This window comes from Hippocampus comes, unplaced genomic scaffold, assembly GCF_001891065.2.
Source record: "Hippocampus comes isolate QL1 unplaced genomic scaffold, H_comes_QL1_v1.1 scaffold7, whole genome shotgun sequence".
NCBI classification, from domain to species: domain Eukaryota; kingdom Metazoa; phylum Chordata; class Actinopteri; order Syngnathiformes; family Syngnathidae; genus Hippocampus; species Hippocampus comes.
The window spans coordinates 472624-499897 of record NW_017842060.1 but is presented as its reverse complement, the minus strand read 5'-3'; the positions used below and the strand labels follow the sequence as shown (position 1 = coordinate 499897).

The 27274-nt window shown below is 43.6% G+C and overlaps 3 protein-coding genes and 1 long non-coding RNA gene across 5 annotated transcripts in view; 2 read left to right on the top strand and 2 right to left on the bottom strand.

Moving 5' to 3' along the window:
* The window catches only part of LOC109511253 (collagen alpha-1(XI) chain-like), a 34129-nt gene extending 18742 nt beyond the window's left edge, over positions 1 to 15387 (bottom strand). Inside the window, exons 1-13 of one of the 2 annotated variants that reach the window (XM_019862166.1) lie at positions 15302 to 15387; positions 13793 to 13916; positions 6758 to 6925; positions 6583 to 6674; positions 6258 to 6379; positions 5514 to 5676; positions 4709 to 4837; positions 2815 to 2934; positions 2600 to 2731; positions 2130 to 2177; positions 620 to 661; positions 479 to 541; positions 337 to 411 (exon numbers count right to left, since the gene is read on the bottom strand). In XM_019862166.1, coding sequence (XP_019717725.1) covers positions 337 to 411; positions 479 to 541; positions 620 to 661; positions 2130 to 2177; positions 2600 to 2731; positions 2815 to 2934; positions 4709 to 4837; positions 5514 to 5676; positions 6258 to 6379; positions 6583 to 6674; positions 6758 to 6925; positions 13793 to 13859 — 1221 coding nt within the window. In that variant the 5' untranslated portion in view covers positions 13860 to 13916; positions 15302 to 15387. Of the gene's footprint in view, positions 1 to 336; positions 412 to 478; positions 542 to 619; positions 662 to 2129; positions 2178 to 2599; positions 2732 to 2814; positions 2935 to 4708; positions 4838 to 5513; positions 5677 to 6257; positions 6380 to 6582; positions 6675 to 6757; positions 6926 to 13792; positions 14284 to 15301 lie in introns of those variants that run through there. The other variant, XM_019862165.1, reaches the window with a different exon arrangement.
* LOC109511292 (retinol dehydrogenase 8-like) lies at positions 15376 to 18621 on the top strand. Its single transcript, XM_019862276.1, has 6 exons — positions 15376 to 15492; positions 16056 to 16217; positions 16894 to 17073; positions 17592 to 17685; positions 17958 to 18141; positions 18237 to 18621. Exons 1-6 carry the CDS (start codon positions 15387 to 15389, stop codon positions 18462 to 18464), a joined length of 954 nt encoding a protein of 317 aa, XP_019717835.1. The 5' UTR covers positions 15376 to 15386; the 3' UTR covers positions 18465 to 18621.
* LOC109511311 (uncharacterized) lies at positions 15485 to 19762 on the bottom strand. The gene is made up of 3 exons (XR_002167284.1): positions 19680 to 19762; positions 16020 to 16286; positions 15485 to 15933 (listed from the first exon to the last, which is right to left on the bottom strand). It is a non-coding gene; the product is annotated as an uncharacterized LOC109511311 (long non-coding RNA).
* Positions 19763 to 19791: 29 nt separating this feature from the next.
* fbxl18 (F-box and leucine-rich repeat protein 18) lies at positions 19792 to 26892 on the top strand. The gene is made up of 9 exons (XM_019862197.1): positions 19792 to 19993; positions 20797 to 20996; positions 21122 to 21471; positions 22556 to 22691; positions 22988 to 23257; positions 24135 to 24558; positions 25348 to 25738; positions 26079 to 26297; positions 26581 to 26892. The coding sequence occupies exons 1-9, from the start codon at positions 19825 to 19827 to the stop codon at positions 26735 to 26737; spliced, it is 2316 nt and encodes a 771-aa protein (XP_019717756.1). The 5' UTR covers positions 19792 to 19824; the 3' UTR covers positions 26738 to 26892.
* The last annotated feature ends 382 nt before the right edge of the window (positions 26893 to 27274 follow it).

The window sequence follows — 27274 nt, the reverse complement described above, 5'->3', positions numbered from 1 at the left end:
ACTCACTCCTCGTGACTATGCAGACGGACACATAACGTTTTTCCAGTTCCTGCATTACTATGGGTTGGTTTTGGTCTTTGAAAGGAAAGGGGAAACAAATAAATCACTGCACATACAAACAGCGAAGTGGCCGCTTTGTGACGATGCGACACACACAAACAGACTCAAAACCCCTCCTAGTGGCTATACAGACGACCATATAGCTTTGCCCAGTTCCTGCATACTATAAATTGGTGACGTGCGTTCGAATTAGCACAGTGACAACAACCACGAAGAACAATGAGAAATCTGTTTCCTTTTTTATTGGTTTGTTCGTTTGTTTTCGCTCCATGTTACCGGTAAGACCATGATGTTTCCCGGCAGTCCCGGTATCCCGTCCATTCCGTTCAGGCCCGGCAGTCCTGGGGGTCCCTAAGAGACCCGCATAGATGAGAGCAGTTCAGAGCACACTTGACAACAAATAGAGGACAACCCTGACCAGTTCTCCGGGGTCTCCTCGAGGTCCCGCCAGTCCGGTGATTCCGGGAGGGCCCGCCGGTCCCTGCGCAAGCGCAGACAGGAGGAATTAACGTTGCTATTTTTCCACATTTGAATTTGTTATATCCTCGAAGGCACCAACCTGAGGTCCCAGAGGCCCGTACGAGCCTACAAATTGCGTGCCCTGAAATCACAACAACACAAAAAAAAAATCTTCTAAATGTGGCTATTCAAACATGATTTTAGACTTTGTTTGGAATCCCCCTTAGCCAATAAAAAGTCTCCTATTTTAAAGGAGTTGGCTATTTTGTAGGGCTGTTGCAATGTGCCGTGGGTATAGGTGGCAAACTCAAACATCATTTTACATGCTCTGATGAAGCAAATCATTTGTGTCCACTTGACATGTTTCGCTAAAATGTAAATTAAAATGATTACTGGTCATCTCCCTTATATATATATATTTTTTAAAGAAATGTGAAATATGTTGCTTGCAAAAATGCTGTTCAAGCTCTGCTGACCTCAACCCCCTGGTAGACAAAGGGAGTCTTGCAAATCCACTTTCCGATTTTGGTCCCATGACATTCGCTGGGGGTTGATGTGAGGATAATTTCGGTCGCCGGCAGCGGGTAATATTGTCCAAAATGGCGGCCCCTTGAGATTGCTGAATTGTTGGTCCATTCTTATCTCGCAAACGCAATTTTAATCAGTGGTGGCACATACAGCGTATTCTTGCCCCCCCAAAAATTGGCTTGAGTTCCCCTTTAATGAAGATGAGATTTTGCAATTTTTACCAGACATCTTCTAACATAAACTGAACAATAATTCCTTGATGGATGTGTGTGTTTAAGAATTTTGTGAGACGATTATACGTTTACAGCCGTTATTTAAGGGAAAACATGACGACATTGTGGCTAATGACAAAAATGAGAACATGCAAACTGCACTTTGAAGCCGACCACGTCACGAAAATATCTTTCATAGAAGTCGAGCAACATCGCAACATCAGTAGACATAAAGTGTTTTGTTTTTATTTTCCTGTTTAAAAAAGACTCCTCTTCAAACGATACACGGCGAATCCCTGATTATTGGCGGCTCGGCATTTGCAAATTTGTTCATTCACAGCTTTAAAGGGGGAACCTATAGCCCTATATTTGCCCAAAAAAACTCACCCATTTGCTGTTTCCCCCCCCCCCCCAGCATCTTTCTGCCAAGGAAACCATGCGAACAGAGGAAGGGAGCCTCATTCAGACAAAATTAGTCCTCTGCCACCGTTATGTGGCACCTGTAGGCAATTACTATTTGCAGCGAGGCTTTATCCCGATTCCCAGCGATTAATTGATTTATTCTATTCCAAATTTCTAAAAGAAGGAAGGTCCATCCACTGATGCTGAGCCTGTACGTCGCGATCGCACGCAGGCAACGACATAACCGATCGCATCCGAGTAGCGTTGACTAAGGAGTGATCGATCGCGTCTACTTTCTAATAGTCCTTCTCCAGTAACGCCGGAGTAGGGAATGAGCGAATGGTTCTGAACGCAGCGATTGACTCATTCCCAGCTCCTTGATTTTTGCTGGCCGTTTCCGTGAACTGTCTTGGTCCCCGAATTGGCAAGGATGGAATGAGGGTCGTCTTTTAAAATGTGCTTTCTTACCACTCCCAAAAGTGCCGGCTCTCCTTTCTCTCCTTTCTCTGGAATGAACTGGAAGACAAGAACAGGATCAAAATTTACTTGAACCATCGTAGCAGCCTGACACCTTGCCACTGATGCCCAAAATTAGAGCCGGGCGATTGCCGACAGCAGGGATCCCACGCAGATGGTTTTTCAATCATTAGCATGACACTGATATTTTGTCTCCCCTGTATTGTGTTACCTCATCCATAATTGACGCTTGGTATCGATACAGTAGAGTAAGCGTAAACGATGCGAAACATCACATTCGCGATATTTGATCCCACCCATATCATCTCGCATAGTGGTGGCGGCCCTCAAGCAAAAAAAGTTTGGACACCCCTTATCTCAAATAATTTAGCAGTATCTTTCTTTGTTTGGATCTGTGTTTTTTTACCCCCCTCATAGAGTACGCAGGCCCTCCTAATGGTGCTGCAGCTTTTGGTTAATACCTGCGCGTCCAGACCATATCCTCCTTCCCTCTCGGCCGGCCTGTATCGCTCATCCACTTCCTCTTCTTCGTATTCGTACTCGTTCACCTGGTAGTCGTCCGTGGCATTGTCGTAGTCCTCGTATTCGAAAATCTGTCAGATGAATGAGATGTGAACGGCAAAAAAAACAAAACAACAAACAAAAAAAGGCAAATGGGAACAGACGCCACTCTCACCTCATACTCTGTGAGGTTGGGTCCAGTCGTCACCGTGGAGACAGAAACGTCTTCAAAGACATCGCCGAAGTCGTACTCGTCCAATTCCTCCACCACGGGCTTCTTTGGCGTCACGTCCACCTGAGGAGCACGCAGCGGATCAACTTCAAAGTCCATCGTGGCCTGCGTCATGAACGTGTTAGCCTTTCCGACACCAACTTTTCTTCTTGTTTTTGCCGCTGCTTTTCCGTTTTTTTTTTTTTTTTGGGGGGGGGGTGTAATGTTTTGGGGGGGGATGTGTTTGAAGTGCTGATTCAATGTTTTTAAAAGCAACATGACAAGTGGAGACCATCTTTGTGGATTTGCAGCGCGAGATTTAAATGATGTCAGAACTGTACATAATAATAATACATTTCATTTATAAGCATATACACCGATGGTAATTTTAGCCACAAAAATAAAAAACAATAATTATTCAAAGTCTTTTTTTCCACAAATAACAGAGTATCTGCTCCCCCAAAAATAACATAAAAATCTGCCAGGATCTCACTTGTTATTTGGAACCTCCTTCACTGTTTTCCTTTCAATGTGGACTGGTCTCTTTCGTCGGTGAGATCTGGAGTGACCGCAATAAATCCTCAAAAGAAAAAAAAAAAAAAAAAAGGAAAAAAGAAAAAAAAAAGAGGCATCCTGTGGTGCTTTTGAATCCAGAGCCAGATCGTAAATCACACAGCGGTAGGCGGTGCAAGGAAAAAAAAAAAGCATTTGTCGTTTTTGGAACGAACAAAAATCGAATATATACATGTTGAAAAATAAATGTTGGCTGTTTTCATACCACCAGGGAATACAAAAGTGAATGGCGACTTTTCTGATAGACTAATCATTGTAAACACATCATCACATATATTTTGGATGTAGTTCTCCACTCAACTGTATTTCTCGAGCACTACCGCCGCTCTAAACAAAGTGCTGTACGTGGAGCAAAAATAATTCAGGCAACGACAAACAGTAAAACACAAAATGAATATCAAAGACAGCTTGAAAGCTCAACAACACTTGGAGAGTCTTGGCTTAAAGTCAGGAGCCAGGGGGCCCAAGTCCGCAAGGGACGTACGAGGGCAACAGGCACCAAACACCATCACTTCAGTGCCATCCAGGTCTTGATTTTCTCGAGACAATTTAAAAAGTGGCCCCAACGAGAAAGGGTCTTTTTTGCCCATCGCGACATCAATCTGACAGTCATCCGCATAGCAGTGGAAGGAAATATCATGAGCCCGAAGGGGGCAGTTAAATGATTGTTTTGTTTCTTTCCTTTTCACAGTATTCGATGAAGTATTATTAAATCTGACACCTTCTTCTTCTTCATTATTTTCTGGGGTCCTTATGACTATTATGCTGCCTCCCAGTGGCCAAGGCAGGCACAGCAGAAGGAGCAGCACGATAAAATGAATCATACCATTGAATCGTGGTGAACAAACAGATTGTTTCATTACATTCTGTTTAATTTTAACCTGGCCGTGTGTTTTGGAGGCTGCACCACACCACGCGATCAAATGCAGACATGTCTACCTTTACATTTATATATTTGCTTTTGCAAATCCCGGTGCCTTTAATCGCTGTTTAAAAAAAAGGTTAATACTTTTTGTTTTCAGGTTTTTGAGGGCAAGGGATGTGCCAAGCCTATAGGGAAACATATGAAGATGTGTGACTTTGAAAGTTAGTGTAATTGCTGGTCCAAGTATTTTTTGGACCTCGGAGCAAATATCTTGTGGTCCATGAATACTTGCCATATTTGTGAAGCCAGAAAACCCAACGGGCTGCTTTGGATTTACTACATTCAGCACCTGTCACATTGCGGGCTGCCTGAAGTGATCGTGGGAGTGTGGGGTCGGCGGGGGAGGGGGCGGGGGCTCACCTCGTCTGCGGCGTTATCCATGATGATGCTATCATAGGGTAATGCGGCGTCACAGTCGGGGATGAAGTCCCTGCAGTACGTCTCGGCCGCCGCAGGGTCGTCGACCAGCAGCAGCTGCTGGATGTCACCCTGTCCAAGAAGTTAATTATTCGGTATTGAAATCCAATTTTTTTTGTTCATTCTTTACCCGGCGGGGAAAGATTTTTATTGAAATCAAACACTGTAAGTACGTCTCTCTTTCTCACTCTGAGAACATTTGCCTACTAACAGTCCAACACAAAATGAGAATACCCGCCAACGAGCTGCTGGAGGCCACAACTCGCGCTCACACAGAAACGAACAGGCTGTGTTCCGGATGTCAGTCACGAGGCCCACATACAACAATCCGGTTGTTTTGACTTTTGGCTTGTCCCAACATCTTGTAAAACCAGTTTATTTCTTTACACTCCCTTTTCATTATGCTTTATGATAATTTTATGCAATGAAGTACTCCTTTTCTTCTTTCGGCCGAAAATTGTTGTTGTTTTTTTTTTTTTGTTAGGCAAGCTGGAATGTCTTTAAAATCATTAAAACAAGTTTAATCAGCAATATTTTGCAAAATATTTTTAGATGAAAAAAAAAAACCTCAAATGATGAATTGCTGTACCTACCTAAAATGAACGGGGAAAAAATTTAATGAAAACTTAGGATTTCAACTCCCCCCTCCACCCCCACTTCTTAGGTTACCTTTTTAAAGGTCTAAATTCTTGACTAGACTGCAGGCAAATGCAAAAACGCTCACTTTAGGGAATCGAGCTAGCCCAACCTCAAAGACGTCTTGGTCCAGCAGTCGCGTTCCGAACACGGTGACGCCATCGGTGCTGACGTACGCTCGGGGTCCCCGCAGCAGCTTCAGAGTCTCCAGCTTGACACAGTCTAAATAAAGAGTGACCTGCTGGTCCTTCACACTGTAGGCCACTCGATGCCACCTAGTGGAAGCGTCAAAGAGATGTTCACAGAAATGCACAGCTAAAATTACTGCAAGGAAAAGATTTTGGAAGATTAATTTTCCAAAAATGCTTGAAAAGACCATCATAAGAGGTATGGGGGGGGCAAAGCTTTGAACCAAGAATTCAAAGCGTGCATGCTTCTGTTTGCATCTTATTCCATTGGCACGCAGCATAACAGCTACATGCTGTTTCACCATGTTTGCTTTGAATTCTGGGCTCCGCTAATTGACCCGAGTCTGCAGAACTCAGGACCCGACTGGGTTTATATTCCATGACCATTTCTTTGACGTATTCAGGACCATTCAGCAATATATACAGTATAGACCGGAAGCAGAACTTTCAAGTCTCTTCTACAGTTGTCTCTAATTCTTTTGCTTGCAATACTTTTCAATGTTGTACTTTTAATTATGTGAAGCACATTGAGTTACCTTTTGTATGAAACGGCCTATCAACTGTAAATTGGGTGTTTCCAAAAACACATACGTGAGGGCCGTTGAGAAGTCCTTGATGAAAACTGGGAATTGTGTGTCAGGTGATTTGCACTCTGGTGCGTTACCCACTTGCCATCCGCCAGGTTGATCCTCCTAAAAGTTGGGTAGAGTTCTGGAGTGGGCTGACCCTTGTGGTCCTCGTACAAAAAGACCGGAGAACGTCCGATCTCCAGACCCAGCTGTTGTGTACCCTGTGAGACCATTGGGGAAAAAAAAAAAAAAAGTGGGAGAGTTCAAGACCTGACCGACTCCTGACAAGCATATTGTGCAACCAGAGAGTATTTAGAGTGATTTACTTTTTCCTCATTTTCTTGTTGAGGGAGTAAATGTATTGCTTTGCACCAAATTCTTCCAACAGAACCCCCCTCCCATAAGGACATGTTGTGACACAAACCTGAGGGTCGTACAGGGACAGCAGAAAGACCTGCGAGCCCTTCACTGCTCGAACTGTGGTCATCAGTGAGAAGTCTTCGGGGAACGGAGAATCTGAGCGCAAGAGCGCATGAAAACTTAGCTCGTGTCGGCCACGTCGTTCTGCTGAAGACCTCACCGGTCGGACTTTCTTTTACCAGGAAAAAGCTGCTTGGTGGGGGCGCTCAGTTGGACCTTCTTGTTGATCTTGAAGGCGAGGTCAGGATCCTCTCGGCCTGTCCTGCTGGTGCACAGCCCGGCCTCCAGGGACACGCCCTCCATGTCCTCGGAAAGCTCCAGAACCTTCAGGATGTCGACTGGACTGCCTGCCAAAGACAAGAAACAAAAAGACAACTCCAACATCGGCTTTGTGAAACACTCGAAATTGTCTTTAAAGTTGAGAAAAATATGTACAGTACGCAGGTGAGAAGTGTAAAGTGTCTTTGATGTTCAGTTTGTTGTGGACTCTCAATTGTCTTTACGTTTTCCTTGAAGACTAAAATGTTTTCATAAAAAAAAAAAGAAAAAAAAAAAAGAAAAAAAAAAGAAACAAATGTTTGGTTTGTTGGAGACTAAATGGTCTATGATGTTGGATGAAAAAAAAAAATCAACAACACACATTTGTTGACCAAACCACTCTAAAGTGACTGTGTTGTTTACAAAACCACTGGTTTGGGGTTCTTTGATTGCTTTTTAATTTTCAATGGTTACAAAAAACCATGGATTATGCTTCCTTGAATTCTCTCATGTTGATAGCAACAGTCCATTAACTACTCCCGATTGTCTTTCCCGTTTGGAAAAACGTACTTTAGGTGCATTGTTGCTGATCTGTAAAGTGAGATTTGTTGGATGAAAAATCCAAATCGGCGACATCCACCCACATGTAGAAAGTCACGAAAAGGAGCTCCGGAGAGAGAAGCTAAGAAGTGGCTGACATGTCTCGACCGGTGCGAATCATCTTCACGTGGATTTGTGAGCATGACGTAAAGCTTTCGGGCGCGCGCGCGAGACACACACACGCACACGCGCGCGCACACACACACACACACACACACACACACACACACACACACACACACACACACGTCTGGTTGAAGCCTGCCAGATGTATTGTGTGTGCGTGTGTCCACGTATTTGTAATTCTTACCTTTATGTGGTGACCACAAAATGATTTGCTTTTATTGTTGCTTTTACTGGCTGAGAAACTTGCCTTAAAATGTCTGTTGTCTGGTCGCTGAGCTAAAACGAGATGACGGCAAAGTAGCCCTGCCTCAAAAACAAAATGTTGAGAGGTTTCGCTTTTATCCGAAAAAGAAAAAAAAACCAACAACAAAAATGGCTTGCTCGGTGGTTTGTCAAGAAACTAAGGGGTTGAATGACTTCAGATTTTTTTTTTGTACTCAAACTATAATGTGAAGATTAAGATGCCTTGTTGGCCGGAATTTCGTCACACCTCAGAGCGTGATAGTCACACAACAGTAGCAGAAGGGAGTCGAAAAATCCCCAAACATGTCATAAGAGGTCAGTCGACTTCAAGCTTGAAAACAAAACAAAACAAAACAAAACAACACACACACACACACACACACACACACACACACACACACACACACACACAAACAAATTAGCATTGCTTTTATTGAACCCCCCACCCCCACCAAATAAACAGACAAGCAAAAAAAAAAAAACAAAAAAAAAAAACAACCTGCTATTTTGGCTAAAACCAACAAAAAACAAAAATAGCCTTTTCTTGTGTGAGGGGAAAACCAACAGAAGCAGAAAAATAAAGCAGCTTTACAACGCAACGCAGAAAAATCATGGAAGAACAAAACGCAGCACAGCGCATCACTTTAACATTGACCTGATCCATCTAGCTTGCTGACGAGCTAGCTATCTAAATAAGAGTGTTGCTTCCTTTGTTGTTTTTGTGCAGACAGCGAGCCTCAGCATTTTTTGATGGCGTCAACATATGCGTGACGACGAGCTTGTGTGAAGTCAGCCTCTGCTTTTTTTTTTGTCATTCAGTCAAGTGGCACGACAAACGTTTGGCGTGAGCGTGACAAGACGAGACACGGACAGTTTGCTCTTCAAACAAACGCGCGCACGTGGATGAAAAGGGCAGGCGCAGAGTATGTACAGTATGTACAGTACACATAGCATATGGAGGCATGCGCTTGAAGAGAGAGGCTTACTGCAAGTTGAACTGCAAATAACATCGACCCGATGCAGAGTGATGGTTACAAAACCGACCAGTCATGAGTACTATGCAGCGATGGAGCTAGTTTGACACAGGCCCCCACCTGAATTGTGCATGTACAGATAACTGACTTTTCGGTATTTTCCAAAATGTATTTCCACGTGCCCCCCGTTCTCCAGAGTAAACATAGAATGAAAGTTTATCCCCATTTTATGAAGAGTGTATATTATTTACATTGTCGGGACTGAAAAAATGTTTCGTCTGCATATTTGTAACTGGTGTTGCCACTGTTTTAGAGGTGTGCGTGCACCTGCGTGCAAATTTTATTCAACAAAGCAAAGGATGTTGATTGTTGTCTATAAAACTGCTGAAGCGAGCCTGCTGAGCTAAACTTAACACAATGGAGTATCGGATGACAACACTCACACGCACGCAATGGCGTTGCAGCTGCATGGCCTGAGGAGCATTTGAGCGAAGCATAAAGTTACCGATCCGTTAATCATTCCTCATCCTCTGGAGTATCGGACTTCCTTTGACTTCCGACACGTGTCCCAATACTTTTATCCACCGTCAATCTTATTGAACAGTCAACAACTTATCGGACAGTGTGTGTGTGTGTGTGTGTGCGTGTGCGTGTGCGTGTGTGTGTGTCAGATGGGGTGTTTGTTGTAATGGGGGGAGTGCGGTAAAGTGCGTGTTGGTAATTAGTGTGTCATCATGTGAGCTCAGGCAAAGAATGTAATGCGTTTGCGGGGCAGTCATGGTTGGAGACACGAAACTGGCTTCTGATGTGAACGACGGGTCCAATTCGATTGGCGAGTCTGAAGCGTGCAGACCAGCAGGAAATTAAAACAAATAAAAAGCAACATTTTAACAATGACTTTCTGGAATGAAATATTTGATATGGTGCAGCTTTAAGATGGAAAACAAAAATGATGTCGGATTAAAAATGAAGTGGGGGGGAGGGGGACCAAGTCTTTTTTTGTAATCACAATAAAATTAACTTATTTTTAAGAAATGTTCTTTATCTGAAAAAAAAAGAATAATTTTGGATTTTCCCCCCCCACAAAACCTTTTTAATCGGTTTTATTCTAGAAAAATAACAAAAAATACATTTCAACTTTGAGTCTGTTTTTTAAAATATTTAATCCAAAAAAATGGTGACGTCAAACAACAACAATGACTTTCCCTGTTGCTTGGGAAGAAGAAAAGAACACTTAAAATGATTTACTTGGCTGTTGGGTTAAAACACGGGTGTCAAAGTCAAGGCCCGCGAGCCAGATCCAGCCCCCCACATCGATGTATCTGGCCCACAAAAGTAAATTATATACGTCGATATGGTGTTCCTTGCTAAAATACCGAAATTGCAAATTGCCTTCCCATTTAAAAACATTGAACTAATGCAAGCATTTTTAAAATTCAAATTCATTAGATGCAATTAGATACATTACATTAAAAAAAAAAAAAAAGATTTTCTAGGTTTTATTAAACACATTTTCTCATTGCTTTGGAAGAAAACAAATAAAAATAGCAAAGTGTATTGTTTTCATGCAGGAAAAAAAACATCCAAAACCAAGAGGAAAAGGGAAGCATGACTCCAAGTCAAACGGTAGAATGGAGAGAGCATGTGTTTCATTTCCTCCTTGACCAAAAACAATGGAAAAATCTCTCCTGCTGCCCTTCAAAACACACGCACGCACGCACGCACGCACACACACACACACACACACACACACACACGATAAAGTGGATGGATCATTAGCACGAGCATCCCAGTAGATCGCAGGTCTCGCTGGGGTGTCAAAGGCATTTCAAAGTCATCACGTTGCGAGTCAGCGGGGCTCCGACATTCTTCCTATTTTTTTTTTTTTTTTTACGTTCTCATCGTGAACAAAGAGCGAGGAGTGCATTCCTCCACCATCACACTGTCCAGCACGTTCCAAAATGTTCCTGATAGCTCCACTTACAAGTCACCCGACTGACGCGATTGTCGAGACACAAACAGTTGCTCGGCCCAATTTTTTTTTTTGGTCTCGCGGGCAACAATTTCACTTGCGCCCGCTATATGGCGGCGTCCACGTTAGAATTTTTTTGAGAGCAAAAATTTTGCTGTGCTCGCATTGGTCAGCTATAAAACCCGACATGAGAAAATGAATTTATTTGGGCTCGTGGTTAGATTTATGTTTTTGACAAAATGAACATTAATTGATATTCCGATACAATCTGACGCATATAAAATGACTAGAATATGAATATATATAGGAAAAATATGTCGATTATTCCTGTGGAAGTAGATGTGAGAAAAACCTGTTCAAACCCTTGTTTAGTATTAGGAGAAATAAGCAAACCCCAGAAAGGGAAATAATATTTTGAATGTCATTTGCATTTTTTTTTTTTTTTTAAATTAAAATCAGACTTTTTTGGTGTTTCGAATGATCAAAAAATATTTATGGAGGTGTTTGGGGAATAGTGGAAATACTTAGTGGAGGTCACGCTAGCGGCTACAAGCGAGCACGCTAAGCCCCCAGGCCAGACTTGACTGTTCGCATTATTTACAACACACAAAGTCGTGTACGCAAGTATGTTCATCTTTCCAGGAATGACTGACAGGTGGAATTCTAGTCATCCAGGTGTAAAGCTTGCGATCAAGCTCCCACCCGGCCAAAGTTTGAGCCCTGTGAATTTTGCCGAGCAACAACCGGAAAATTAGACATGAGCTTGAAGGCCAGTTACGTTCCAACCTATGGCCCATTTTGTCCAGCAGCAACTCAATCCATTTTTCACTGACCCATGTGGTGGTTGTGATTTCAGTTTGACAAAAGCTCTGCTGAGCACATCTTTTCATTGGCCCTCGGGGAAGTTAGGGTTGAGGCCTATGAACTCTGCCTGGCAACGAACCTGCCAACTTGTCATTCATTCATTCATTCTGTCTAACAACACGTTGAGAGAATGCTTTTAAGTTTGTAATGCAACCAAAAGAATCCATCAATTATGTGATCTGGTTTTTGTTACCGATTTGTTGCTTTACTGTTGTGTAGCGCTCCATGTACAGCACTTTGTATGCAGCGATGGCTGTTTGACAGTGCTCTAGAAATACAGTTGAGTTGAGTTGAGTGATCCGCTTATGCTCACAAAGGTCGCGGGCGTGCCGCAGCCCAGCCCGGCCAACATTAGATTAAGGTCGAATATTTGTGTTGAATCTGGAATATAGCTAATGTGGTGACCTTTGATGTGACCGGCTCATATTTGTGTTTTACAGTGAGGGAATGAACTAAGTGAAGTTAAAGCGGACGAGTTTGGGGACTACAAAAAAAAATAAATAAATAACACGCAACACTTGACTGGTAAGCTAAAAGAAAGGCAACAGTGGCTTGAAAAGTAAATCTAGTACAAATTTGTAAATTGGGAATTTCTCCATTGTGAAACAAATAAAAGTTTTCTTATCTTAACACGAGCAGGCATTAAAAAAAATGAGCAGCATTCACACAGTTAGGCGGAGTATGAAGGAGCAGCACAGGGTTGAAAAATGCAGCGAGGCGCAAAGTAAGCGCAGGTATGGAAGAGCAAGTCCAAACACATCGATGACATGTGTCGAGTCAATGTGCAGCGAGTGTACAGCTCCCCACAATAATAAGAACCATCATTTGGATAATAATAAGAACAAACTTGAGAAATGAAAAATCACCTGTCATGTCTTTGATCTGTAACTTAACATTGGTGCCGTGGCCGCTCTGCCTTGGGGGCACTGAACGCACCAAATGGCTTCTATTTGATTCTTAAATGTATTATCGAAAACAAATTTCTCCACATTTACTCAAATTTGGCAATTCTAACTGAAGCTAGCATCCATTGGCGCGCGGCACTTTGTTTCACCGCTCGAAGGGGCAGTTATGAGTCCAGTCCGGCGAATTATTGCAGCAAGTGATCATTTCCTTCATCGGTCCGGGGGGCATTGCAAGTTTGAGCCGATGGAACTGGACCGAGCAACGAGTGGCATTAGCTGATAGTCGGAGCCAAATGTTTGAAATGGCATCATTTTTGTTTCAATCGTTGAGCTCTGCGAACCCTGCCTATCAACAAGTGGCTCATTTTTTTCCTCTTTGAATGTGACGAAAACAAGACAATGACATTTGGCCATGTACTTAGAGCACAATAATGAGCATGTTTGCGCACAAGATGGCGGTTTGGGATATTTTAACAAGGTGTCGCTCAGGGCCGATTGGGGGGAGGTGATGACAGGCAGCCCGCAGAGGACACAGAAAGTCAGCTTGGCTTGAAAACCAACTTCATTAGGAATCCTAACTTGAAGCCCTAACCACATCTTAAAAACCTTTCTTCATACCCTATATATCTATCTCTCTCTCTATATATATTGTTTTTTTTGTTGGGGGGGTATAGAACCTTTTGTCTCAAGAATATCCATTCTTTTTTTTAAAAAATATAGTTTTTTTCAGAAATATAGTTTTGTTAATGTAGATTTTTTTCCTGCAATACACCCATTTTTGCAGAAATATAGTGCTTGCGGTATGCTGTGTTGCTGCCCTTTACAATATTGATGCTGGTTTTGTTAGTCCATCGATGGCATTTGCCGCGTTGTGTGAGCATTAAGCTTGTGCACTTTTAACGCAAAAGTTAATGCATTTTGCTTGTTTGACAGCATGATTAGTTTGATGGCAAACTTCGACCGGGAGTAGCAATCAATATCCTGAATGCAAACACTTGACTCCTTTCCGAAGACGTGCTCAAAATTGCCAAGCTGGGAAGTTCGCTGCCACCATCTGGCGCACGCAACCAAAATGTTTGCACACAACTGCAGACTAATAATTGGACGGGTGAAGTCCCATAACTCAAAAATTCAAAGGTGGGGTCACTTGTAAGTTGAGGTACCACTGACGTGACTTTTTTCCCTTGGCCAATGTGCTCCCCTCATGTCATATTTTTTAAAAAATAGAATAAAAAAAAAAGGTTTGTTCTGACGAATAAGCCTTCCTCCTACCTGCTATTGAGCTGTGAAGCCCGACGGTGAAGAAGAGAAGCAGCGTCCATCCATCCTCCCACCGCATCCTGCCTCGTCCGACGTCTTCTCGGCCTCCTTTGCGTCCCTCCTGCTGCTGCTCCTCCTAATCAATCAAGAAGGAAGCCTTCAATCAATTCAAGTGATAAATTTCCAAGCGCGCTGTTTTTTTGTTTTTTTTCTGGATGGCGGAAAACGACAACGGCAGGGAGGGAAGAAAAATTCCCCTCTAATTATTGCACGTTCACTCTTCCCTCCCACCCTGGACTCCTTTTCCCTCACTTTCTCTCCCCTCCTTCCACCTCCTCCTTTCCTCTCTCCCTCCTTCCTCTTGATGAAACTCCATCCACCTCATTTCTCTTTTAATTAGCATTATTAAGTGACTAGTCGAGTAAGTGCGGGAAATTACACAAGACATATACGCATAATTACAAATGAGCACTTGTGCCATCTTTAGTTTGTGCACACGCACAAACACACACACACACGCACACACACACATACACACACACACACACACACACACACACGTACACACGCACACACACACACACACACACACACACGTACACACGCACACACACACACACACACACACACACGTACACACGCACACACACACACACACACACACACACGTACACACGCACACACACACACACACACACACACACAGTCAAAGCATGCTAGGACAGGACAAAACTGCTGCTCAACCAATAAAAATATGCTTCTGAAGATTCCTGTGTGTCTTTGCCATGCCATTCTACACACGCACACGCGCAGGCACACAATAAAAGTAAAACGTAAAATGGTCTCACTCCTAATTCGGTCAAAAAAAAAAAACACCTATAAAAGTTCAAAAAGCCGCCATTTGCTTTTGGAAAGACATTTTGTTTATGGGGGTGAAGAAGGCAGCTGGGATTAGAGCACACTGAACACACGTTTTCCATAAATGCGGCTTTTTTTTTTTTTTTTACTAAAATTGGGAATTTGGTTGTTCCCCGGGAGCTAAATGTCGTAAAAATGTGATCATAATTGATAGAATGTACTCCACGTTTCAAGAAAATACATTGACTGGTCACACAGATGCAAGTCGATGAAAATTTACTTGCGCTGTCTCAAATTTCAGGAACAAAATGCCACCATGTAGGGGCCATCTGGAGCCGTGTATTTAAAGAAAGACAATGTACTTTTCTTCATGATTCAGTTTATGGCGAGGAGGAGAACAATGCAAAATCACCAATAACATCCAGAAATCCAAAAGACATGAAAAATGACCCTTGTAATGTTAAATCCTTTTCGTTTTAGCAATCGTTAAATTGGCCTGAGATGGGTCTTCCTCCTGAAAAACATGGCTAAAAGCACTTCTCAGACCCACGAACAAATAATTTCTCTTTGAGTTTTTTTCTCTTTGTAAATAAAAATGTCTTAAAATAGAAAAAAAAAGAAGGGGGAGGCCGTGTTGCACCGGACCTGAGCCGCGGGACTCACCGAGGTTAATCCGCGTCTTGTCCATGTGACTTTGATCCTCTTAGGGTCTGGGCACTCATCCCGCCCCGGCCTTCAGCGGACGGAGATGGCGAGCGGCGGCCAGAAAGTGGTGTTGATCACCGGCTGCTCGTCGGGCATCGGCCTGAGGATGGCCGTCATGCTGGCCAAGGACGCAGACAAGCGCTACCACGGTAGGTGCATTCATTCCTAATTCATATTGCTATGCATCCAAAATCAATCAAATAAACTGTGCGGAAGATACGTTGCAATAATGATGGGGGCTGTTGAGGGCTATTCCAGGGCACTGATACCAATATGTCAAGTATCTCATGCGCTAAGGCTACTTTGCGTTACATTTGGCGCACGTGAGCATCTTTAGCATCAAGATTCATCCAATCCGTCCATCCCATCACCACTTTGACACGATTTATGATGCGTTTGTGCCATTTTGTCCGTGCAACGCAGACAAAGCGGGGAATCCTTCAAACGACACCCACTCAACTGCATCTTTTGTGTGTTACGTGTCAGCCAGTGAACTCAGTTTGACACGGCGCAGCGTAGTGAGCGTCTTTTTATAGCCTCGTTCAGCCGTAATCTCTGCTCCGCCGTTTGTAGCCTCGGCCTCATTCCCGCTGGAAATCACGGAAGTGGAGATCATCACAAAACCTGTCGCGTGGCTAACAAAGTGGTGTTATGACAGTCAAAGACAATTTAGTACCACTGGAGGTATTTCCTTTGCTTGCTCCGTCCGCAGTCGTGGCTACGATGCGGGACCTGAAGCGCAAGGACAAGTTGGTGGAAGCCGCCGGCGAAGCGTATGGGAAAACGCTCTCTCTGGCCGTGCTGGACGTGTGCAGCGACGAGTCGGTCAAACGGTGCATCAACGGCATCAAGGATCGCCACGTCGATGTCCTTAGTGAGTCGCCTGGAAGGCTACGACCGGTTCGCGACAAAGATGATCGGGTGACTTGAGTAAGAAGAGTCGCTGGGGAAAAAAACAAAAAACAAAAGATCGACAAGAAGATTCGGTTGAAGCAAGCGACTCAAATGATTCGGCTGTGTGACTGGCATTCCAGAAACAACATATTCAGAAGTGCACTGAGCCAAGAAACACGACAGACTCGGGTGAATTGGGTGTCTGGCTGGCGTACGAAAACTCGACAAAACGCTGTCGTATTCCGATGAATCGGTTGCCTGAGTTAAATTCGCAGATTCAGAGAAATCGTGACACCGACTTCGGTTAGACTCGCTGAACACCCTGGTCTAAAATGATTGGGTGGACTTAAGGGAGAGGACTCATTGGATCCACAGGGGACCGGGACGCTCGGATACCTCCGCTTAGTTCTCGCTGCATCTAGTAGTGTCTGGGCGGCAGACTTGAGCTCAGAGAGGTAAGGTGGGGCCAGCGCCAGGCCATCTCAAGATTGGAAAACAAATCAGAGGATCTCGGAAAAGAAACGACACAGACGGTTGGTTTCATCGTGTGACTGACTTGAGTCAACGGACTCACCAGAAACACTGCAGACTCCGACGATGTCTTGACCTAACCGAGTCAATTCACTGAACCAAGTTTGTGTTTTTTCCCCGACTAGTCAACAACGCGGGCATCGGCCTGGTGGGCCCCCTGGAGAGCATTCCTATCGAGGAGATGAAGAAGGTGTTCGAAACCAACTTCTTTGGTGTGATCCGAATGATCAAGGAAGTGATGCCTGACATGAAGAGACGCAAAGGGGGACACATCATCGTGGTCAGCAGCGTCATGGGACTCCAAGGTGGGCGGCGGCCACTTCCCCAAGCTGCACTCAAGAACGCTGGGAAAAATTGCATTGCGACTTCAAGTGATGAATTGAGAGTAAAGTAAAACCGCTGTCCCTTTGAAGACCGCCAGCAGAGACAAAATGGACAGCAGAAACGAAGCTCTCACCAATCACTGTTTAATTGAGTCAAGGCGCATATTTTACATTCATTTTTGTTGCCAAAAGTAGACGGAAATCGTGAGCATCGTTGTTCAACTTTACTCACAAATTCACTCGCTTAGTGTGGAATCTTGGCCTTTTTAGTCAAACACGAAGCGATTATTCTGTCGTATCAACAGCAACAGGTGGATGCACAATTCAACGTGCTGCCATCTAGTGGAAGAGCATTTAAGGTCTCGCCCTCTCACGACCAACTGCTGGCATAGATAGATGAACAAAGATACATCGTTTATCGTAAATAAAAAAAATCATTTACGGACCGATTCCAGTCCTATATACAGGAGACCCTCTTTTGGTTGGTTTTCTTTGAACAGGAGTGGTCTTCAACGACGTCTACGCGGCTTCCAAGTTTGCCATGGAGGGCTTCTGCGAGAGTCTGGCCGTGCAGCTGCTGAAGTTCAACGTCACGTAAGCATCATTTGATATGTCAGGAATCCTCAAACATTTTGGGATTCGGGGGACACCTTACACTGGAGGAGACTTTTTTTCCCCAGGACCCTCTCACAATTTGAACACCAATTATTCATAAATACAGTGTGGTCCCCTTAACGCCATGTTGAACTGGATTTGGAAAAGCTCCCCGAAAGCTACAGCAGAGGGACCCTTGGAGCTCAGTTTGAGAACCGCCGTTCATACATAATACCGAATTGTGATCCCATATTTGGCGTTTTCCTTCTCAGGTTGTCGATGATCGAGCCTGGCCCTGTTCACACGGAGTTTGAGGCCAAGATGATACAAGACGTGCGGCAGAAGGAGTACCCGGGGACCGACCCGGACACGGTGCACTACTTCAAGAACGTCTACCTGCCGTCTTCCGTGGACATTTTTGAGACGTTGGGACAAACGCCGGATGACATAGCCAGAGTAAGACTTTTTTTTTTTTTTGCACAAGTACTGTATCTATGCTCCTGCTTCAGTCCACAGTGCGAGTACTCTTGCCACCGCTGCCATTTTCACAGTGCACCAAGAAGGTGATCGAAGCCAGCAGTCCGCGATTCCGCAATCTGACCAACCCTTTGTACACGCCCATAGTGGCCCTCAAGTACGCCGACGAGACGGGCGGCCTGTCGGTCCACGCCTTCTACCACATGCTCTTCAACCTGGGCTCGCTCATGCACATCAGCATGACCGCCATGAAGTACCTCACCTGCGGCTGTCTGAGGAGCCGCGCTGTGTCGCCAAACTAAGGAAGCCTAACAACTGCTGGGGAATGACTTCATCTCAGCTAAGACTACATCATCACGAGGGATGTAGCCAGTGTTAGTGTCATATTTTCTTTTGTATATACAACTGCTGTAATAAACCAATCCCTGTCATTTGAGCATTTGACGTAGGCAAGGAATTTAATGTTTGTTATGAATGTATTGTTTTAACTTTGTTTTTTTTATGTCCGTTTTTGACTTTATGCAGAGCACTTTGTTTGGGAGTACAGCTTTAGCTTTTTAAATATAAATAAAGTTGAGTTGAGTAATTAGCAATCAGATACACACACTTTTACAGATGGTGTCATATATGAAAAAGAATGTTGATAGGCCGTTTATGACATTTCACATATGAAAAAAGAATGTTGATAAGCCATTTATGACATTAGCTTGGCTTAATGTAGCGTTCGACATTAGCTTAGCTTAATTTAGTGTTTGACTTTAAATGGTTGCAACAGCCGATTTATCAAGTATCAAGTACAACTTTAGTGTCAATTTTGTTGTAAATTTATATATCAATAAATAAAAATATTAATAATGAATTATTGTTATTACTATTATAAAAAATAATAATGAAATAAACTAATAAACTATAAATGTATCTTTTTTATGTTAATAAAGACATCACAACTGTTTAACCCCTTAGGCTGAGGGCATTTTTGCCAAAAACGCCTGAAAAAAGGTGCACCCAAATTAATTTTGTAGCTGTTCTTGAACCATTTGGAGTATCAACATAGTTTTGGTCTCTTTATGAAATATTCAAAATGTCCCCCCCACAACAGTCAGAATCTGTGTAAGCGCTCCTGTCACTGAACAATGGATGTTTGAAAACAGAAAGAAAAGGCGAATCATATGTTCGTCCAATTTCTTTTCACAAAATCTGCCTTGAAAATGAATTTAGAATGTTGATTAGGACTTGAAAACACTACAGGATCAAAGCTTGAGATCTATCCAAGTTCCAGTTCAAATTTGAGAACTGTAAAATGTTGGGCACCATTCAAATCTCCAGAAACTCAGCTTTTAAAAGATGTATAACATGTTCACACCAGACGACGTGCATCAGCGATTTGTTTTGACAGATGACGGAGGGCCCCTCGGTGAGCCGTCCTAACAGCATGTGATTAACCAAAATTAAATTCAGAATTGGAAGATCCAAGGGGAATTATGAGCGTCAACTCCACTCGAGGAGTTCCAACTCACCAATTCTTCCGCTGATGCTAATTGTGTGAGGCTGTCGTCATCTTGCTCGGACTGATCGATTCATCGGAAATAGACTGCTTTGACCTGCGTTGGGTGCAACGCGTAAATTCTTCCGCCGTCTTGCAGCGATGAATTATGTCCGTACATGCCAAGAAGGCGAAGCGGGAGGCGGTGGGGAGGAGAATTGAAGCCCGAAAGCAAACATGTCTCCTCAGCGGCTGAGCACCTGACATCTAAAATAATAGTGTCAACGGTGTCCACGCTGAGCGGCGCTGCTGACATTTCAGACGTCGAAGGAGCGACAAGTTCACCAGGTGGGAGGATAAACAATTTAGCACCATGTAGCATGTAGGCTAATTGGTACATCGCCAGGTGAACTTCAACGTCACAGTTCTGTTCGTGGCGAAAATTTCTCCCAGTCTGCTTGTTCACCGTTATTTTATTCTATCTTATTTTTCACGAAATGAAACCAAATTTCGTTATCGTTATTTTATTCTATCTTATTTTTCACGAAATGAACCCAAATTTCGTTATATGCTATACAATGACAATAAAGGCGATTTTGATTCTGATTCAGTGTATGTCCACCATCAGTGATCAGAGGGATCTTTTAACTGCTATGAATCAACAGCATGACTCAAGAAAGTATCTCCTTTCCTTATGTGGCGCGGATCACTTTCAAACGCCTCACTCTGAAGATTTTTATTTTTATTTTCTGTGAACTCCACTCTTCCGTAATTGTATGAAAAACCCGTCAGACATAAAAAAAATATATATATAATAATTTAAAAAACAATTATTAGCTCATGGACGTTTGCCATTTTTATTACGTTTCACAATTTAAAATGAATAAAAACAATTTCTATTATTTATGTGTAGAATTTTCAGGTACAGTAATACTGTATAAAATGTGTTTATGTTGCCCATGTACAGTTTTAGTTTTTTTTTTTTTTTTAAACTACATTTTTATTTTAACTAAATATAGAAATGTATTTAATTATAACAACATTTCTGGGCAACATTTTACAGTGAACAAAAAAAAATCAAGCGTAGGTCATGCTCTGTCTCCATTTTCATTTTGGTGAACCCACAAATGTTGGTCAACGTTTCAATGCAGGCCAGGCCGAGGAAGACCTCGTGATGGCGTCGGCAGCGGTTGGCATGTCCAATCTGTCTGACGAGATCCTTCTGTGCATCCTGCGCCACGTGCCCGTGTGCGACCTGCTCACCAACGTGGCGCCCGTCTGCCAACGGCTGCAAACGCTGTGCCGCGACAAGAGTCTGCTAGCGCACGTATGCCTGACCGAGGAGTACACGGTACACACATGCACACAGGCAGAATAATAGATGGACATGCATGTCACACGCGGGGAGACAAACGGGTGTACAGTTCACACGTTTATCTGTCATCTTCCTCATATTTGTCCCCTCTTCTTGCACAGATGGATGATCAGACGGTTCGCCACACCCTGCGGCAGCTGTCGAATCACGTGCAGTCCCTGAGCCTCAGCGGCGTCTATTGGCTGAACAGCAGCGCGGTGGACTCGGTGGGACGCTGCAAGGCGGTGACGCGTCTGGACCTGAGCGGGTGCCGGATGACGGCGTCGCGCCTCTCTCGCTTGGTGGCCTCGCTGCCTCTGCTGCGCTCGCTGGCCTTCGACGTGCAGCCGGGCTTCGACGCCGGCAAGTTGGCGGGAGAGGCGGTGGACCGACTCAGCCGCCTGGCAGAGCTGCGGCAGACGCTGCTGACCCCCAGCTACGGGGTGGTGCCCTGCTGCGCTCAGCTTCGCAAGTAAGGACCGCACGGGAGCCACCCGACCATCTAGTCTTCATTCTTAGTGTCCAGGGTGGACTGTGGCCATCCTACAACATTTATTGTCAATTATTTTTCTTTTTTTTAATCATTTCACGATTAAAAAAAATAACTAAAAGGAAATTCCGAATGAAAATGTCATTAAAAGTAAAAAAATTGGATTCAAAGTTTGTTTTTTTTGGGGGGGGCATCGTGGCGTAGAACATTTAAATTTATAATTGAATTCACATATGTTCAGAAAAAATATTTGTAGTAAAGGTGATGTTTCCTTTCGAAATTAATTGTGGTAAAAGTATCAAATGAAATGCGCAAATAAATAGAAAAAAAATGTAAACCAAATGCATCAAATGTCAAGCTTAGATTACAACAGAAAATGAAACTGAACCATGAAGAATAATGTAAAAAATAGGTGCAAATTAAATTCAAAAGAATTGTATGAAAAATAATTTGTACAGTTCAATTGATATGACATTACAGTGAATACGTTTAAATTTCAAATGTAAAATACATTTTTTAAAAATGCATGAAAATGAATGTCAAAACTAAAACACTAATTATATTTGCACATGTGATCAAGTACAGTTAAATCACGCACAAAAATCTGAATTAAATGAAAAATATGTCCTTTGTCAGGCAATTTTTCAAAGTTCTAAGGCTAAAAATAGGTTTCAAAACAAAAATCTAATTCAAGAGTTTTGTTCAGAATAAATATTTCACAGATATCGCATTACAGACATATGTAATTTTGTGAATTTTATAGATATAATTTGTAAATTTATATAGATTTAAAATACATGTTTCAGTACATATAATACAGATAGAAAATTCAAGTAAAATTAAAAATAAATTACAAAAGAAAGTTTTAAAAGTATCATATCAGCTAAATTACAAAATAAAATGTAAAGGTCTGTGTAAAAAATATGATATTGATTAAATATGATTCAAAGCAATCCTGCCTGTTTCGTCTGCATATAGAGCACGAAACCTGGACGGTATTTTTTCACACGGCTTACTCTCATGCGAGTAAGATGCAAAGTATTGTGTTGCGTTTGTGTGCTGTCAGGCTGACGCTGCAGTTCGACATCTCGGACGTGACCAGGGAGGGCACTGGCGTCAGCTGCCACCTGATGGTGGGTCAGAGCAGCGTGCCGCACTACGAGCGGCTGGAGGAGTTCAGCGCCCGACTGGCTCCAGGAGAGGTTCGCCCCCAAACCCATGAGTATTTTTACATCCGTTTCACTTTTACTATACCGATACATTTTTAGAAACAAACACACCACACAATACACCGAAATTCTCATCATACATAAACCTCTCATGAGGCGATAGCTTCCTCCACAACCCCCTTCCTGAAATTTCTGTTCGGCATCTTCAAAGGCTCGATAGTTCTAGTTTTGTTCCACAAGACGTAGACATACATCAACAGAAACCAATAAGCTACATGAGACGATTTGCCGACAAAAGCCATGAAAGGCGATGTTTGTTTTGTGCTTAGGTGAACCAGACGTTGCTGCTGCTCTACCTGGCCGTGTTTAGTGTTCACGTTCCGGAGCGCCTCCGCGTTTTCCTGGTGTCCGTCCCCGGCCCCAACCCGGCCCGCTGGCCCACCGCCCCCTCGTTGGCCCAGAGCTTGGGCCTGCGTGGCGACCTGGAGGCCCTGCAGTTTCCCCGGTCTTGGCTGGACTCTTCGTCATTGAAGCAGGCGCTGGAAGGCACCAGCCCCAAGCACCTGAGCTTCAGCCGCTGTCCTGCCCTGTACAGGAAAGTTCCATCGTAGAAAGGGTTCTGTCAGTCGTCATCTGTACCTGTGGCACACACACACACAAAAAAAAAACAAAAAAAAAAACCAAAAACGCTCCAAACTAAAATGAAGCCGAAAAACTGCAATACAATGGTGCCTTGACTCACGAGTTTATTTTTGTTCTGCACTAAGCTCGTATGTCAAATAAATTTGACACATTGAAATTCATTGAAATGTCAATAATCCCTTTGATTATTATTATTATTATTTTTTTTTTTATAAATAAGACCATTGAAAAAGAACATATAATTGTCTTCCTGCAGACTCGGGTCAGTTAGTGGAGCTCAGGTTTCAAAGTAAACATGGTGAACTAGCATTTAGCTGTTATGCAACACAGAAATGGAAAAAGCACGCGACAGAAGTCGAGTCAGCCCCAAGTGAAAATGCGAGTTTATTTTTAAACTCGAGCCAACCCCTTTCGATTAAGGTCTTTGAAATCAATTTCACTGTAAGGCCTTTTAGTAATTTTAGAAAGCTCCTTTTTCTTTCTTTTTAAATGGCTTGAAATCATTTGTAAATGGTGGGAATGTATGTTGAAGCAATCTTGGTCAGATACTTTTGTTCTCTTTGCGTTGTCCTTGACTGCCTTTAGTTGTTTTGCTTTTCAGTGGTGTGCTTTTGGAATGTGAAGCACATTGAGTTACCTTGTATATGGGTTCTATAAATAAAGCTGCCTTGCCTAGAAACACAATGAAGCACAATGTAAGCGAGAGAAACTGCCCTTAAAAAGATAGAATTACTGCAAGTTCGATAATAAGCATATGTCGCCATGTCATTTTTATTAATCTGTCAAAAGTGTGATGGAATGAACACTTACCTCCCTACCTATTGTACTCACAAGGTGTTCCGGTCTCTATTGGAGGGCGGCGTGCGAGACGCCTCGCGCCTGCTGAGCCTCAACTTGAGCGGCATCAACCACGCGCCGTACTCGGAGGGCCGCGGTGCCGAGGATCAGCTGCTCCCCGCCAACATGAGCCGACTGGCCTCCTGCTGCGTCAACCTGCGCCACTTGAACCTGATGAACACACACTACCATCACGAGCACGCCGCCGCACTCCCGCCGGCCACGCCCCATTTGTGCGCCAGCCTGGCTAAACTCCGGCACCTTCGCTCGCTCACCCTCCCGGCCTGCGCCCTTTCGGACGGCATGCAGTCGCATCTCTGTGCCGCGCAGAACTCGTCATCCTTACTCTTACGCGGCTTGAAAAAACTACCTCGAGTGGGCGTGCAGAACTACAAAGTTGGCACGGAAACAGGAACCCAAGGTTGGTGTGAAGATGTTCGAACACCCGCTACAACAACCTAAGAAAATTGCGGAATGATTTATTTATTTATTTATTTATTTATTTTTAAAGAAGAAAAATAGCACTCTACTGCAGTATTCTACTCTATAAGACAATCATAAAAATAAAACAATAGCCAATAGTAGCTCTTTGAAAATTGGCAAATTAATTTAGTTTATTTTCAATGAATCCCTTATTGGAATTTTATTATGCCAAATATCAAAATCTGCATCATCTTTAATCGGTTGGGCCCTCTGCCATAAAATGAGATTTAAAAAGATGGCAAAATACCCACACACACACAAAAATAAAATTGAAAATGCGAGCTCACAACTGCATAACACAGTATTTTCATTGTGATAATTCGTTCTGCAAACATGCTCAAAACTCTCAACAACCGTGTCCTTCCCCGTTGAAATGGATGGAACAAATTTTGTTTAACCTGCCCCACAACGTTTTTTTTTTTAAATAAAGAATTTTAGCACAAACAGAGTAATATCATAATTAAAAAGAATATAAAGAATTAAACCGTTGTTGTACCTGCTAGTCCTTTGTGCCCTTCCTGGCCACTGGGAGGAAATATAGCAGTTGTGGCGACCCAAATGAAAAAGAATCTACTTCTACCATTTTACGTTGAGGATAAAGAAAAGAGCGCTGGTGTTGGGCCGGAATCTCGTCTGTCAACCGCTGTTCTTGAATTTTGTTTTTAAACAGAATTCTTACCTGTACTATAGTTTTGATTTGAATAAATCTTTTGGATACTCTCCCCAGCTGTCGGGGACAGCACCTTGGGAATCAGCCACCTGGCCGCCGGATGCCTTTCCATGGAGGCCTTGGAGCTCATCGGGCCGGGTTTCGTCTCAGCGCTGCCCCGCCTGGAGCCGTGCACCCGAGCGAGTGTGGAGCCCCGCGGCATGTGCGCGTGGGCCCGCGGTGTTGGCGACGCCCACCTGGCGGCGCTGGGAGGTTTTCGGCGGTTGCGCCGCCTGACGCTGGCCGGCCTGCCCGGCGTCCTTCGAGGCACGGGACTCGCCCACCTCGTGACGCGGTGCAAGGACCTGCAGATGTTGTCGCTCGCCAACATCGGCACACTGAAAATCATGAACTATAACGCCTCCCTGCTGGAGGCGCTTAGAAACTGCTCACAGCTACGAGAACTCAGGTAACGCGGACGCCCCCAAAGCATTTGTTCGACAATCCTGCCATGAAAAATCTACGCGTGAAAATGCATGTCGTCTGCTGTTTTGATTCGAACTGGTGATTTATTTTAAGCCTATTTGGGAAATTTTCAAGAGGTCCGTCAATGACAAACTTGTCTTAGAAAATTCAGAACCGGTTTATACGAACAACATGACATTTGGTCTACAAGTTTGTCATAAATAGATGCACAAAGACGTATCAATAGGCCATGCCTGACAAAACACAGGAACTCTACCATTTTGGTTCAAAGGTCACATTTTCGGCTCATTTTGACCATATTTGTTGTGATTGTGTATATTCAGGTTAGAGCAGCCCTATTTGAACGCCAACTCGTCCTTCTTCGACGCCCTCTCCTGCTGCTCTCGCCTGCAACGCTTTTGCCTCATCTCGCGCAACGGCTCCTTCGAGGGGGCGGCGGCTGAGTCATTTGTGGAGCGCTGCGGCCGCCTGGTCATGTGCCACATGTTCACCGGTGGCACCTTGGTGGCCTGCCGCAATCTCCAGAAAACTCTCCTTGACAGGTCTGCATAAAAGCACAAATTTATGGCTGTGTGATTTATATTAGCGATTCATGTTTTGGGTAAGTGCAGGCAGCGTGGGTTCGGTTCCTGCTCATTGACGGTGTGGCTGTGGTTGTTGGTCTCTTTTTTTGCTCTGCGACTGGCTGGCAACCAGTTCAGGATTTCGCCTTTCGCCCGAAGTCAGCTGGGTTGGACTCTGACTCCCGAGTGACCCTGTACAGCATACGCAGTGTTGACAATGACATGACATACTTTGTTAATATTTTGGGCGTTTCTCTTGCAGGTTTTCCTCCGAGCGTCCGGGCCTCTCTGCGGTCATTTACCCGATACAGCAGGAAGACCTGCCTTCCGTCATCAGAGACATCCCGCTCACCCTGTTGGACGGCATCACGTTATTTCAGAGTCACGTGGCCCAGCCGCCGCATTTGTCACCATGGTGATGCCAACACAATCCTAACGCCATTGGTGCTGCTGCTGCTGAAGTTGACACTTGAAATGACTGATTTGGCTTGTTTTGTACCATTTTCAAGCACATTTCTTTCTAATCTTGCCTTGTATGCCTCAAATGGGCAAAAAAAATGGTTGGGGGGGGGGGGTAAAAAGCCACCCTTTTTTTAAGGGCCAAAGAATAGATGTATTTGTTTACAAACGTATATGTTGGACCTACAGTTACAATAAATTATGGTGTGACGCCACACTAGTGCAACTAAGTGGAACCTATTAACCGATTTAACAAAGAGCACTGCTCATTGTGGTTTTTTTTCTTCTCAACATGTCTTGTATGCCTCAAATGGGCAAAAAAAATGGTTGGGGGGGGGGGGATAACATGCCACTCTTTTATCAGTGCCAAAGGAATAGATGTATTTGTTTACAAACGTATATGTTGGACCTACAGTTACAATAAATTATGATTTTTTTAAATACTTTTTTCCCTTTCACAATAAAATCCGACACTAAAAGGAAATTAAAATGATACA